The sequence below is a fragment of the Channa argus genome, chromosome 17 (genome assembly GCF_033026475.1).
Source record: "Channa argus isolate prfri chromosome 17, Channa argus male v1.0, whole genome shotgun sequence".
NCBI lineage: Eukaryota > Metazoa > Chordata > Actinopteri > Anabantiformes > Channidae > Channa > Channa argus.
Genome location: NC_090213.1, coordinates 9,098,750 through 9,114,753, shown reverse-complemented (window position 1 = coordinate 9,114,753; position 16,004 = coordinate 9,098,750). Strand labels below are relative to the sequence as shown.

General features: G+C 41.3%; 1 protein-coding gene across 2 annotated transcripts in view; it reads right to left on the bottom strand.

Annotated features, from left to right (window-relative positions):
• The window catches only part of LOC137102489 (pleckstrin homology domain-containing family G member 1), a 35,300-nt gene that overhangs the window by 9,756 nt on the left and 9,540 nt on the right, over nt 1-16,004 (bottom strand). For both annotated transcript variants that reach the window (XM_067482079.1, XM_067482078.1), the window contains exons 2-5: nt 9,210-9,775; nt 4,906-5,006; nt 4,077-4,146; nt 220-266 (exon numbers count right to left, since the gene is read on the bottom strand). In XM_067482079.1, the coding sequence (XP_067338180.1) occupies nt 220-266; nt 4,077-4,146; nt 4,906-5,006; nt 9,210-9,626 (635 nt within the window). In that variant the 5' untranslated portion in view covers nt 9,627-9,775. The remainder of the gene's footprint in view (nt 1-219; nt 267-4,076; nt 4,147-4,905; nt 5,007-9,209; nt 9,776-16,004) is intronic.

Below are 16,004 nucleotides of genomic sequence, written 5' to 3'. Positions count from 1 at the left end.
CTTCTATAGAGTGTGTCAGTTTGTCAGGGAAGGGGGAGGTGGGAAAGGTAAAGCAGTGACTGATACACAAAAGAGCCATGTGAGATGCTGGGAAGGCAGTATGTGGAGGTGAGATCAAGATGGGATAACAGTGACAATGAAGAGGTGGATTTTGTACAATGGACTGTTGCATTGAATGAGCTGAGTCTCAGACATAAACAGAAATTGTTATCATCTTACCGTGGGTAGTTGGTGCAGTACTGGGTATAAATGTGGAATTCTTCACTCTGTTAAGAACATAACAACACAATGACAAATAAGGTTAACTTAATGCATCGTAGCATGTGGTGCTAAACTGTACCTAGCAGGTTTAAAAGCGGAAAAAGTATAATAATCTTTAAAATGCCTATACTGCTCAGTATGTAACTCTTATACTAAAAACCATACACTTTATATTTTTATGTATAGTTTCAAGAATATCAGAGCAAGTTTTAGACTTTTGGAAAACTCTTACATACTTCAGGCAACCACTGGCGCCTTAATTTCAGTAAAGAGTCAAAATGTAGCTCATTCTCAGTCGCTCTGAACATGAGGTCTACATTACTGTTTGTGTTAAACTAGTGTTTCCTTCTAATGCAGATTAATTGCAAACTAATTGAAAAAGACCACTTTGTTTCTACAAAATGATGATCGTTCTTTGGCAGAACGTCAGGCTGATGGAGTACACGACCAAAACAAGTGTCAAAAGTCTGCAAATACATTTTCATATCATCTGAAAATCAATCGATCCAAGTGCATGTCTCGAACCGCAGGAAAAATAGGTGGATTTCTTTTAAATGCATCAGCACCGTTGAGCAAAAGTATGAGTTTGGCGTGTTGTAAATGAATCAAAAAATTAGTTGCTAAACTACTGGTATGGTCATTTTAAGGTACTGAGTTAATCAACTTTTTGCCTGTTCACTGCTGGTTAAACTGTATCTGTAGTGGTTGGGTGTACGTTGATAACAGGCAGACAACTTTGTGTTTATGCGTCTACACTGAGCCCTCAGACAAAGCCTCCTCTCTCCTCCGTTCACCGCTACTAATTGAAAGTCAACCTTGTAGCGTATGATTAGCCTGTGCCCTGGCCTTTAAGTCTCCGCTGATCCCAGCAGCCCTGAGCTTTCAGATTAACCGTCCCCTCATACCTCATCACCGCCCCTTTAATTGAGACTTTTCCTACCTTGCATGCCTTTCTGAACATCAAAGACATCACAGACAGCATGACTTATCAAAGCTAGAATGAGCCTTGTTCTCCTTTGCCCTCCATCCTCATCTGCCCTCTACCTTTATGTCTGTAACAAATATTCTCTTTATAAATCTTTTATTCTTCTTATTCCCTTTCATTATCATGTATTTCTACTCTTTCCTGAAAGCTTTTCTCTTCACCCCTCCCTCATCGGGCTCTCTTGGGGGCCTCAAGATGAACTCTCCTGCTGTTGCATAATGAGAATCTAATTGAACTCTATTTGTGTCCATAAACACATGGGGGTCGCAGGATGTGGAGAGCTATCAGGAAGCGACATCATAAACACAAGACTGTCCTAGTTCGTGATGAACACACAGAGTAACGGGGCCGTTCACACACATTTTCCAACAAGTGACTCATGGTAAACTTACAGCGTGCATAGACTGTGTGGGTGAAGGTTATGTTTCTTTCTATAGGTAAATTTGCATTCCTACTCAAGCTTAAACAAACCATTCGACCTGGCTACACCAACACAACACATCCCACCAGAGTATACAGAACGTAAGAACACACACAGACATATTCTCATCATTTGTTAGCCTGAGGTACTCCGTGGGAATCATCTTAAATTGAAGAGCAGAGCTCTCCTCCTCGTCTCCAGCAGTCTGCCACCACAGACCAGGCCTAAACACAACCAGATGTGCCACCATCGATTTCCATTGACACACGCTAACGCACACATTCCTAATACACACTCCTAATATCCCCTGCACTGAGCACATAACCACAAAATATATAAATGCCTCACGGAATATACATTTGTGCAGAGCATGCACACAGACGTAAATGTCTGCACACACTCTTTGAACTTTACCAGAACCTGAAATAACTCACATTTATAACACACTTCCATTTGAGAGATATACACAAGCTATGCTAAGTCATATAATCATAATATCAAAAATGCTGAATGTGAGACTTCCACTGTGTGCTGGCCCCGAGATTCATCTGTAGAGCATGAAGATATAAATTACATGTATAGTTTTTACTTTTTTGAGTTGTGGTCATGAATGACTACACAGTAAAACAGGATAAAAAGATGGAGTTACATCAGCACCCATTCATCATTTTAATGACAGAGTAATAAAACAGCAGGTTTTGTTGTTTTTCTGATTTGTCGAGACTGGACTGGTCACAGAGAGTCAACAGAAAGGGCCGAACCTGTTTAATCACCAGGGGCCATAAAAGCTTGATATCTTGTTTTAATTGTTCTTTTTGTGCTTCAGTCAGCATGTAGCAACCCATAAAATACAGTAGAAGCTTACTCAACACAAAGCAGAGAGGAACATGAGGATAGATAGCCAATTACCTGAGAGCAAGGCTGAGATTTACAACGAGATCTGACTTTTTTCAAACACTATGCTGGGTTGTGATTCTTGGCTGCTCAGAATAGAAAAGTATTATCTTCCGCTATCTGTGTGTGTGTGTGTGTGCGTGCGTGTATGTTTGCTTGCGTGCACAGTGAAAGAGGATTTGTGGTTTTCTGGCCCTTAGCAACCATGATTAACCAGCAACAATAGAAAAGAACTCTGCTTACTACTCTGGTTACAACCCCTTTACCAGAAGTCAGTCACTAACAACATTCAGGCTTCGGAAAATCTTGAAAAAACTTTACAACAAATCTAAGGAACTATGAAAAGAGGACTTTTGCCATATTTTGGACCTTATTTTCAATACAGTTTGTTCCCTGCAAAACAACATTTGTGGCTGTAATGCACTGAACAGGTGTTTGTCTCTGTGTGTGTAAGGCAAATCCCAGAACAGCTAATTATGAGCTTGTTAACACTCTATCATTAAATAAGTGCAGAAAACCTTTAATGGAGTAACTGCAGTATAAGTACCAGACTCGTGAGATACCTTTTCAGTGGCAGGGGGGCTACAGGGAGGATATGATTTGGTCTTGAGAACCAATTTAACTTCTGGTCAAACCGCACAGTAACTATCATGAGGATGTTTAACAGTTTTTATGACAAAGAGCAGCAAATTAGAGCAAGTATCACCAAAAAAAACTTTTCAGTGAGACTTTTTTTCTTTAACCATAACATTAATCAGTAGGCTACACGATGTCAGCATAGTGGTTTGTTTATGGATCTTCGTTAATTATGCAGAGCGGTGCACTGGGCTGCTATAAAACTTGTTTGTCACAACAACAGCTGCTGTATTTAGGGAGTCTGTGACATTGGCTGTGACTTGTTTTGGTCAGACAGTTGCACTGTGGTTCTGGGTGTGATTGCAGCAGGGTAGAGAGGGAATGTAAAGTGTCCGAAAGGAAATGCTGGAATGCAGCTCATTAACATGGGACATAATCATGCAATCATTTTATGGGGCCATGGATGGGCGAGGAGAACGAATGGAAACAAAGCTTAAGCACACAAACACGGCGACTAGTCATACTTTAAAAAGAGTTGCTGAGTTCACTTGATCCCCCTCTTGTAAAACAAACAAACAAACAAACAAATTTATGCAGCATCTGCATCTAATATTTTAGGAACTTTCTTACTACTAGACTCATATTTTGTCCCCTTTATGTGTGTGAGTGCATGTGTGTGTCTAAAGCAGCTGTTTGGACAGGTTTCATCAAGCAAGGGAAAGCGTTTGCATGTAGGCAGAGACATGAACAGTGTTGGAAAACAGAATCCTCATTTGAGCAAAAGTAATTACAAATATTTTATTCAAGTTCTATGCAGTTCCCTACTAAGTCAGAAGTATAACATCATAAAAATTAGATGTAGTAGTTATGTAATTGTTTTTCAGCACTCAAAACAAAGAGATGGATGAGGTCATTTTGGATGGATGAGATCATTTTTACCTTGGACACAAAGCACTCAGCGATGGCCACAGGGTCAGCGTTACACTTCTCAAGGTCATGTAGAAGGTCCCTAAGGCAAACACAGAGCTCAGGGAAATTAATATTACACGCATTTACATAAATGTAATGTTGTTCACTTCCTACTTTGACACACACATACAAAACTCTCTCCAACCGTTTATTGTTGTTCAACAATTACAGTAGCTTTCAGGAGTAAAAGTCACCCTGGGTACAAAAATTAGGTCATAGAGGACTCAGCTCTGAACAAATGAAACTTCCATGAATTCAAACAGGGAACCCCCTTGTGCACCTGTGTATGTGTGTGTAAGTGCACACTGTGGAAAATAAAATGACCTGCTGAAGTTATTGTTTCATAGCTGAAGAATGAGGTCATTGTCACCACTTTAAACTACTTTCATGCTTCCTTTTACTGGCCAGTTTTTGTGTTGAAGCGCAGAGAGCGGAGGAATTAATAGATGGGAGAAACAGTGTCTCCAGACCACTGATGCACAACTAGCCATCTCGTCTGAGCACAGAACACACACAAACATAGTTTAGAGCGGTGCCGGAGGAAACAAACATGCAGACAGGAACTGATTATACACACACCTTACTGCCAAAACAACACCCTTCCTAGAACTCAACAGGTGGCTCAGCCCAGTTTCATTATTAGCAGCTTGGAGTTTGTTCACCTGAGAGAGACAACAGTCTGTCTGTGGATTTATGTATGACAGAGCCATTTTTTTTTTATCTTTAGGGGCCAGTACAAGATGCTCCACAAGGTTCAATAAAAGTCGGTTGTGTGCATCTCTTTGTGTGAATATTGTACCTGTTAAAGTGGTAGATGTCCTGGATGTTGCCAAATAGAGAACCTTTATCCTCAGAGCTCAAGGCCAGTCGAGACTGGTTACTGATACACTCCAAGTAGTCCTGTGTAGGAAAAAACAGTGAGACGTCAGTCAGGTTTGAGCTACATGGCTGACATTTTGACTGGCACCTGCCTTGGCACTTACACATCATTCTGACGGACACCTCGCACAGAGACTCCTACAGACTTCATCTAAGTCACTTTTAAAGCTCTCCACTCCCTTGTACCACTTGACTCTACTTTGCAACACTTTGTGAAACTGCCCCCACATAGTTAAGCTCAGGTACGCTTTTTTGTTTAGAGTCGGGACAATTGAGCAGCACTAATATACATTAGGACGTTGAGAGATTTAAAGATTTCTGTCCAGCACCTCAAAAATAATCAACCTTGAGATCCCGCTCAAAAAAAGAAAAAAACAAAAAGGGCAGACAGAGGACAAGTTGTTAACAGCATGTTCCCAGCAGGACAAACCCTATAAAGCAAATTATTTTCCAGTCCTGGTCTGACACAGAAACAGAACCTTAACTTTATTCTTGGATGTGCTGCAGTTCCAGCCACATAAAAATGTGAGCTATCTTATGGTAATGGGCTTGCTCTTTTATCATTTGTCATAGTTTCAAAAACAAACCCTGCCCATCCAAAATCTAAAACACTGACACTAAAACACTGTGCGGGTCCCGAGCCCGGATAAAAAGGGAGGATTGCGTCAGGAAGGGCATCCGCCATAAAAACTCATGCCAAATCAACGTGCGGAACACGGTACGCTGTGGCAACCCCTGAAGGGACAAGCTGAAAACCATTGATCTTTAGTCTACACAGGAAAATTTTAATCCCTGCTTCTTTATCACTGCCTCCATCACTCCTGACTCCACCAGCTTCAGTTCTGTGTCTGCCCTGCAGACAGAAAGTAAGAGGTGGAGACAGGTCAAATGTATTTGAAAGGTCCAATAAGCCAATCAGTAGCATCAATGGTTTTTCACTGTTGTGCAGCCTTCATTATGTCAGCAAGCCTTGCAAAATCAGTACCTTAGTAAAACTATACTAAATCTACAGCTGCAGGCTGGTAGTAATTTTTACTGCATTCATTAAATCCTGCAATTATTCTGTTAGCTTCGTGTTGTGTATGTTGTGCTCCATGCAATAATAGGTTGGAGTCAACAAAAATCAAAAAACAAATTGTGAAAGCATGAGACAGTAGACAGAAAACCCTCTGTGTCTGTCTCGTTGCTCCTTCATAAGAAGCGTCTCTTGCTTGTCTGTCTCACTGACAGATAGGTTAAGCTCTGATACTATCTGTTGCTGCAGGCAACTAAAAGTTGCCAACCTAAGACCAACCCAAAACACAGTTACTCATAAAGACGCACACACACACACAAAATAATCTCAACGACTAGTGCAGCTGTATTTAAACCTTGAAACCCTGGGCAGATATGAGATAGGGGCTCAGGAGGAGGCAACATCCTGGTGGCTACACGGTTAACAGATTTTAAACCAGACCACAGTCTGCAGCTGAGCAAGACCAGCATTAAAACGCTGAAAGGCTGCAGACAACATGCACAAACACACACCCACTGATCATTTCAGCACACAACACTTCCCTGCACACTCCCTTTAGTCTGTTTGCCTAATTTTCAGTCTGCTGCTGTGGTTTCTGTTCTTGGTAATGTTTTATGTATTTAGCTATTATTATCATTATTATAATAATAGCAGAGCTAGAGCAGCAATCCATTAATTGTGTTTGTTTAGGCAAAGGAAGGGATATAATGACATAAAATGATCTCAGCTACAAAAAAGACTGGAACTATTCAAACATCAAGTGAATGAGCCATCTGTGTGGGACATTTAGGGTTTAAAGGATAAACACGTTTTGGGCAAAGAATTTGAGTTACAAAATAAAACTGTGAGCCTTGTTTTCGAGTAGGTTGGTGGTTATGTCAGGGGTAACATCAGGAGATGGGGACTATTGGAGGTAATGGATAAGGTGAAACTTTATTAGCCATGGGGTCACAGATCTGACCTGCCTTAACCTCTCACTCATCACACTGAGCCAAAACCTGATTGAGCTCAACAATGGGCAGCATTCACATCCACACACACAAGCACAAATCTTAAAGTACACTCCCTGCTAAGCATCAGATGTAACGTGTACAAACTTGATACTTTCTCATGTTAACCATTAACCTCCTCAAGTGCACACTCCTTACCTGCACACCAAACTCATCCCTTACTCAGGGAGTCATACCATCAGACAATGCCCAGTTCAATCAAACCAATGTGATTACTGTCATCATTGCTGTAGTGATGTTCCACTTTAATTCCAAATTCCTGGTCTGGATGTGTTGAAGGACTTTATGGATCTGCGTCATTACACAAGCAGATCAAGCTGGGGAACGTAAGAAGACACATGCAAACCTAAATAAATAAAAAACACTTTAAAGTGAGAAAACAACCAAATATAGAAATACAGATCACAACAATGAATTCACAAACATTTCCAGGAGACACTTAATATGGCATGAGTGTCCATCACTTTACAGTGTTCCATGGAAATATTTGTAACTCATTTTGAGTTCTGTGTGAGCTGCAGAGCATGAGTGTGTGCAGCTGACAGCACAGCAGCTGACAGTTGAACACAGGTGATCCCAGGAGAGTCTGGGTAAATATTTGTCTTAATGCGGTCGCACCCTCTTCCCCCTGCAGAAAGCAGCATGGAAACAGGGTTTGCAGAACCAGCTCACACATAAACTGATAATAGATGGGTTTTGCTGTGCCTGTGCTGTCCAGTGGCTGTAGGTGTTTGCCATAGCTAAACTGTCATGTTAAAAGCCCTGTTCATGTAGATACAACCCCAGTGCAATCCATCCTCTGCACACCCACTGGAACTCGCAATAAAAGGTGAAGAAAGGCAAAATGCATGTATCTATTCCAAAGTGCTGATGAAGAGATAGCAGCCCTGCCCTCTATGTATGTTCATCCTAGGCTGGGTGTCTGATTTACTAATGGCAAGAGGTGGTCTGCATAGTAAAGGCAGTAGAGGATTACAAAGTACATCTACTAAGCTCTGTTCAGTGTTACCCTAACCTTTGAACATTGTTATCTCAGAGCTAAATCCCTCTTCCTGCTTTAGTCTCTCTTCCCCTTTTCCTCACCTCGACATCCTAAGGAGGGAGTAGAGGAAGGAGGAGCTGGAGAGTGTGTAACATCGATCTTGGCGACAGGCCACATGCAGGCAAAGTCATTTCACCAAAATCAATTCAAATGCAGCTGCAGGACACAAATGCAAAACACACATTACATGTGTGCTGCACATTTTAGCCCAGAATGTTATGTTTTACTGAGAACAGAGAAACAAAGATGTTGGAGAGAGAGGGGAGAGAAACCCTTGATACAAACTACTGCAACCAATCCTCAACAAAGCCACTAAGGCACTGCCTTGCAGTTCAAAGTAACCCCTACAAAAAAGAGCGTTTGTCAGAGATTTGTTTGAGTGTGTGTGCATAGAGTGTGTGTATGCGCTTTTAAAAGTTTTCAATGTGTGCCTCTGCCTGCAGCACAAAGGTGCTGGTATCGTGTAACTCGGCCAAACCCCACCCGCAAGCGCAGGTGACCTTATTATAGTTAAGGTTCCCAGCAGGCAAGGAACTGTGTGTTACGTGTGTGAGGAAAACCACAAAAACATAAAGGATGTCATTTAAAGCCCAGTATTCATCCTGAAAAGACCAAGCACAAGCTGGGACAGGATATTGCTGTTTAGACCTTAAATCAAGTCAACTTGGTAACATTTTAGGTCTGTAATTGATTTATATGAGAAAGATGAGCCTTTCAAAAGGTTTTAAAGCATATGATTCATAACAGTGGACTCCAACCTGGGGGCACATTTCAAGTCTCAGGGTTTGAACGATTTTTAATTTAATTTGTTCTTCCAGCATATTTAGATAAGAAAAACTGTGAACAGAACCAACTCAAACTCAAAACAAGAGACCTCATAGTGAAGGTACATGACATCCTCAAATATTCTGATGATTTGGAAAACAATATGGGCTGTTTATTATTAAATATGTTAATTTGACAAACACACACACACTGGGTTAAATTGAGGATGTACCTTTTGCAGGAGATATAATCTGAGTAAACCACACATTTCTTCAAGGTCTTCCTCTACGTTTAATGTTCTGCCGAATGTGCTAATATTCCTTTAAAGTACTGCTCATACAAGGTTGGTTTTCAAGCACCAACGTTTGCTTTTATGGGTGAGTGTTCCTTACCTCTACAATGCTTCGCAGGTCCTGGACATAGGTTCTCTCTGTGTCCAGTATCTCCTGTACCACACGGTCCACATAAGTCCTTGGTCCCTGTATTGTCCGCTCTCCTCCATCTGGACTCTGTTCAGGCTCTGAAAGTTCTGTTGGAGTCTGTCCACTGCCCTGCCTCCCCTGCCCTCTCCCGGTGTCCAACCCTCCATCATTTCCAACGTCTTCCTCTCCGCATCCCAGTTGCCGTGCAGGAACCAGCTCCAACCGAATTGCCCCAGAGTCCCGGTCTGATGTGGTTGTGTTACAGTGAGTGGCCGGGACAAGTGTGGAGCGGCTACCCAGCGAGCAGTGACTGTCCCGGGATGAGGCGGAGGAAGAAGTCGAGCTGTAGCTGATCGGCCTTTCGGCGCTGTCGGGAGAGGAGTCCATGCTGATGGCAGAGCAGTAGCGTGAGGAGGCGTGGCGGAAGGCCGGGTTGCGGAGACAGCGAGTTGGGATGTCAACGGAGCTCAGGACTGAACCAGAGTCCGGAACTTCAGGAAGAGGAGGTAAAACATCCGGTAGGTAGTTATAATCGTCTAGAAAGAAAGAATGAGACAAAACGAAGTTTTTTTAATCAAACAATCCACAGAGTCACGATCTCCAGTCTCAAGGCAGAGTTCTTCTGTATTTCTAAGGTTCATTCAGACCTTTAAAGGAGCAGGGAGACAAACACCAGCTGCTGTGTTTGATTCGGTGAGAGATAGGCCAATCAAACAGATGCAAATGGAGAATAATGTCTACGTAGCATTGTTGAGCATTTGTTCTAAAACCTGTTTAATCCAGATGCATAAGAGTATAAACTGCTGTGTGTATGAACTTGGTGCCCAAACTGAACATCCTACTTTCCGCTTCCTCTCTCTGTACTAACCTGTAGCAACACACACCCACAACAATGCAGCCTGTGGTTTGGTTGTGCCATAGTGTTATTGTTTGGCTGAGTGTAGCCTAAACACAGTCTCTATTTTTCATGATGGGTTATAGTTATTGACTTTGGTGTAGGCAATCTGCATCACTAATACTGTACACGACGGTGGACTTGTTGTGTTAGTGTTTTTTAAATAAACAGTGAAAATACTGTGCAAGTGCAATGTACAGTTTGTTGTTGGAGTCTGTCACAGAACTTTTGTTACTTGTGTACTGTATGCACAAGACCAAAATATGACACTCTTGTGTGATATCCTCATACAGACACCTAATGTCATTAAAGGCGTGATTCACATAACAAAAATCCAAAACTTTAACAGGAAACCAAATAGGAAAAAAACATACACACACACACAGAAAGAACAACAAAGGAGGGAGCCTTCTTCCAGGATGGACAGACAAGCCAAAGGCTCAGACAGACAAAAGTATCAGAAGTGTAATTACAAAATGGAGTACAAATACTTCAAGTCATTATAGTATTTCTTGAAGAATTTTTAGACAAAGTGTAAAAAACAGTTAACCGAAATGTAGCTTTCAAAATGTGTACTGGTGTATCGACACTAGAAAGTAGAACACACTGCCGTTAAAAGTCTAATCAAATTCACACACTCAACAGGCGCTAAGCCAGTATTTCCTTCTTTTAAACATCCATGCTGAACAGCACCACTGTGCAACACTTCTAACACATACAATACCACTTTCATATTCCCCACAGTCTCTATCTGTTTGGCCTCTCAATTCCTCACATTCATCGTGACCACAGTCCTACTGACCACCCGCCATATGAGGGCCACTAGCTCGCATAGATTTGTCCTCAATTCCACTCAATGAATATTTCAGTTACAAGACGCCAGCAATAACCAGCCCACTTCAAGAGGAAACACACAAACACTAGAAAATGTGTGTGTGTGTGTCCAGAAAGACAGAGTTTAATGACAAGATTACCAGTGTTATATTGAGAACACGCCATTTGGAGGCAATGAATGAAAGCCCTATTTCCATGGAGGGCAAGCAAGTGTGTGTGTGTGTCTGTGTGTAGTTACAGGAGTCTATTTGGCGTCCAGCGGGTGCCAAACTGGCTCACAACCTCGTGTCTGTGGAGAGATCCGTTAAGATATGATTACGGACTCCCAAGGCCCCACTGTTAGGCCAGCTGAATTGAAACCACACATGCAGCATATCAGACAGAAGCTTTCCAAGTTTCCTTGAAAATTTTCCAAGGTCTCACTTCACAGAAAGGCCAAAAGCTTTGACGGGAAGAACAGGCAGCAAAATAAACGCACAGAAGAGGCAAGGGAAGGACAAGATGAGAGAGCCTCATACCAAATCAGTGGGAGTTTGACCCCAGACTTTTTCCATCAAATCTGGATACACCGGTGACCCAGCTTCTCTGGTGTTGTGGCAACACTGAGCGCAAATGGCTCATAGGACACTGTCACTCTTTGGCTGCCAGCAACACTAGCTCAGCCTAAAGCCATCTCACTTCAAAGCATCAGAGATCACAGGCTCACATTCAAAAACATGAAACGTGAAACTGAGAAGAAGCTCAAAGAATCGTGGTACGTACCCACTCTCTCACCTTTCAAATAGGTACCTTGAAGGGAAGTTTTTTTTTTTTTGCTATGGTGACACCTCTTTAGAGAAGTCTTCATCAGCAGGCTTGTTAGACTGGTCTGGTGATGAGAAGACCTTAGGTTTGATTCTGGCAGCTGTTACTGCACTGATACTGAGCTAAGAAACTAAGCATGCATGTTTCCCTTGTGAGCCTATTTTGTTCATTTCTGAATTTCTATAAGCCACTTGGGGCAGGAAAAGGGGTTTATCCTTTAAGTGCTGCGAAGCTGAAGAACCCTGTCACATTATTTGATCTATTGCTGACTAATGCAGCAAACGTCCATGTAGCTGTTTGATACAGTCCTTGAGTCTGTCCCTCATTACTGATTCATCACTTTTGCGATTTTCCATAGTAAATTAAGTTGATTCCTGGTTATGTTGTTCTTCAGAAACCAAGCTGGAAAGCTAATTTCAGAAATAACAGTAAAGGGCGAGTCTGTAGCTGTGAATCACAGCTTTGGCTAGTTTTAAATTTACTCTGCTGACCCGCCAAGAAAATCAGAAAAAACCTGGAGCATCCAAAACTGTGAAGTGCCACAAAAGTGTTTATTACTCTGACAAGTTTAAAGAAGATTCTCCATCTGTGTATCCAACTGAGTGACAAAGAATCTGGTGAGTAAAAAAATAAACAACACATACCCCAAGAGCCTTGGCTTTTTGATAAGCATTGCTTTCATGTTAACAAACACAATGCACAAAGGTTATATTATATTACATTATATATATTTCACAATATGCCAATATTGGTAACGGACATATTGTTTCCTATCACAGTGGGTGATGTGTTAAAACCTATGGTGTGTGAATGTTTCACACAAAATGCATTAGGTTTATCACTCCTAAGATAAGACTAGCCAAGCTAATAACTTAATGGTCCACGAACCGGCTATTGCAGCTTGATATGGGCTGGCACAATGTGGACATGTGCAACCTGTACACACATGCAAACATGAGCAAATACAGAGAAACCATGCGTTTCAGTGAAACCCAAACATACGAAAGAGAGATTGCTCCATATTGTGTTTGCCCAATCCCTCCTTCCCACCTTCTAACTTCATGTTTGGGGCACACCCTGGCCATTTCCTGGGTGAACTGGCTCTTGTACACACACCCGCTCACACAAAGACAACCTGTAACCCCTTCATTAACACAGACACACACACACACACATACACAGAGCAAAGATGGCTGGGCTTCAGTTACATCATGTCTACATTATGTTCAACCTGATCCTTGTAAATCATCTCTAATTATGCTTGTAAGCATGCAGGTTGGGACTGTTTCTCCTCTTTGTGTGTGTGTGTGTGTGTGTGTGTGTGTGTGTGTGTGTGCTTGTGTGTGTGTGTGTGTGTGTGTGTGCTTGTGTGTGTGTGTGTGTGTGTGTGTGTCCGTGCATGTGAGGATTAGGATAGTGTGTTAGGGATGCCGTTCCTGCCAGACTATAGAGAGCGAATCAGTGAGTGCATTCACAACCTGGCTTTAATCTCTGGCTTTCATTTAACTTGAAAAAGACAAAGAGCAGAGCTTTACAATTCAGCCAAGTAAAAATTTTTAACATCAGACTTATCTGGAAAGCAAACAGCGAGAACCAGGTGGAACCAGACAGAAAACTGAGCAGACAGAAAATACCAAACACTGTGAGTCACATGCCATGTTTTACTCTCGAGATGACTGTAGTTTTGATTATGAACATAACTCATGCTTAAAATTTGGACTTAAAAACAACTGCTGATATGTGTTTATTTTGATTATTCAAAAAATGTAAAACAGGAACAAAATCTTCTGTGTGCAATTAGAATCTTATACTATCGGAGACTCATCTGGATTTTATCTACATTTTGTTCACTTATGATTACTGGAAACATTGTCAGAGCTATATTCATCACAAACACAACTAAACGGGAGTATTCGTAAAATAAGAAACAAAACAAGCGATGCATGCAAAGATACAAAAATCTGGAGTGAACACTGTTAAAACTAAAAGCAAAAGAAGAAAATTCAGTGAATTGAAAACAGCACTCAACCTCACCACAGTAGCTTTTCTGGAGCTCTTTACATCTTGGCTCCAAAATGAATTTGAATCAGCACCCAACCAAACAGCTACTTAAAGGACGTTATGGCACTTTAAAGTAAATCACTCTGCATCTTTAAATGAAACAAGTGTTACTTTATATAATTTTTTTTATTATGTTTCTTTAAAAGAAAAAACAAAACAAAAAAGAAAACAAACAACAATTGTACATCAAGCTGGATCAAATCAATCACTGTGTAAAGCAATAATAAAAATGTCACATTTAACAAAATTAGTCCTTGCTCTTCCGCAACAACGCCCTTTCAATTGACGATGGGAACCTGAGATGATCGCTTGGTTCAAAAGGCCAGTCCAGACGCAACCATACACAGCACACTATAGGTTTTTAAACCTTTCAAAAGGTAAATACATGAACAACAATACATTTTTTCACATCACATTGAGGCCATGATTCATGCACTTACACAGTATGACAACATGCTACAACTGAAACCTGATAACCTCACTCTATCAATGCAGTCAGATCTCACTACCAGTCCAGCCAACTTAATGACTCACCCACCATTTAACCCGTGCGCTTGGTCACCTGAAGTACTCCTTATCCTGGAGTGATAAACAGGTGGGAGTACTCTGTACTGCCCTGTTCATTCTCCCCAGTAACAGGTCTGTCTGTGCTAAAGCGAACATCTAAACGTTAAAACCACAAACAAATATAAAATATTTCAGACTATTGTGCACATGTTGGATGCAGGACATATGCATGCATTCCTGTTTTAGTTGTAAGCCATGATGTATCTCTAATCACTGGGTTTAAAACAAGAGCCATAAACTGACAATGTGTAGTATGCTGGTTCTAGCAATGAAGCCCACACATGACTTCCAGGGAGTGTCCCTCAGTCATAAAAACATTCCCGGGAAAATCAAAGAGAGGATTTCACACTGAAAATGCTCCACGTTTGGAAAATACCCACTTACTTTGGCTAAAGCGTAATGTTAGGTTTGGCTGAACTCTGGAAGGCAATTTGCTAAGGGATGTGTCAGACAAGAGAGTTTTGTGGCCATTATGGAGAGGAGGAAAGATTACAGCGACCAGTAAAGAGACAGATACGCTGTGGATTCAGCCACAGCGGACATGTGCACGGTTCAATTATGCAACATTACGTGTCTGATTTTAGCATCACTACAGACCACTGCAGACATGGATAGGTCACAGGTGGATTCTCGTGGTAATGTGGATGTGGAAAGTATAAATATGTTTTAACTCTATTGTTGTGAGTGGTAAATTCAAACAGACCCCCTTTACAATTTTTTTAAATCACCAAAGACAAAATGTGATTTCACAAACAAAAGCTGTCTGAAGTTGCACCAGCATTTAAGACATCAATATTTCTGAGCAGAATGACCGAATGTTTTTCAAAGGGGCCGTGTGCCTCAGCGGATTTGCTTGTGGCGTCCAAGCAAATTTGCACGATGCTTTGTGGAGTTCAATACCAATGCCACTCTGATGGAAAGATTTGCCCTGACCAGCTGCTACCTGTCTGGTTACTGCTGACACTGAGGAAATAGAAAGGAAGCTGTGATATTTGCAGTTTTACACCATCCAGTTTCATTCTTTGACATTTCTACTGCGACCTATATTTATTGCTTCCACTTCTCACTCACTCCCTTTTCATTGTCTTTCACATCAAATTCTTACAACATTCCTGTCACTCTGTCGATTCCTGACATTGTCTTCCTCCCTTCCTACTATTCTTTTCTTTCTTCTTCTCCCATTATACATTCAACACTGAATACGTCTTGCAGGTCATAACTCTCCAGCGCACCAGGACATTCCTATGGGCTTAAACCATGCCTCTCCTAGCATATACTTTACAATGTAAAAATACACATAGACTTGCCTGTGTGTATGGTTACAGACCACCAAGGCTTATATTTGCATTTGGAGCACATATGTTGACAACACTCCCTATTCAAAGTCTCATGTGAATGTTGGGTTGTGCTTGTTAAACAAGGCAATATCGCAACTTTTGTTCCATATCAATACTTTTCTTTAACTTGCATTATCATTTGGAGAATTTTTAACCCTTTATTCCTAATTGTTACCTACAAAAAGAGAGTTGAATTACAACAGAGCACTGAGAAATAAGCAAATTCAACACAAAAAGGAAGCAAAGTCAGGGAACGTCCAAGTAAAA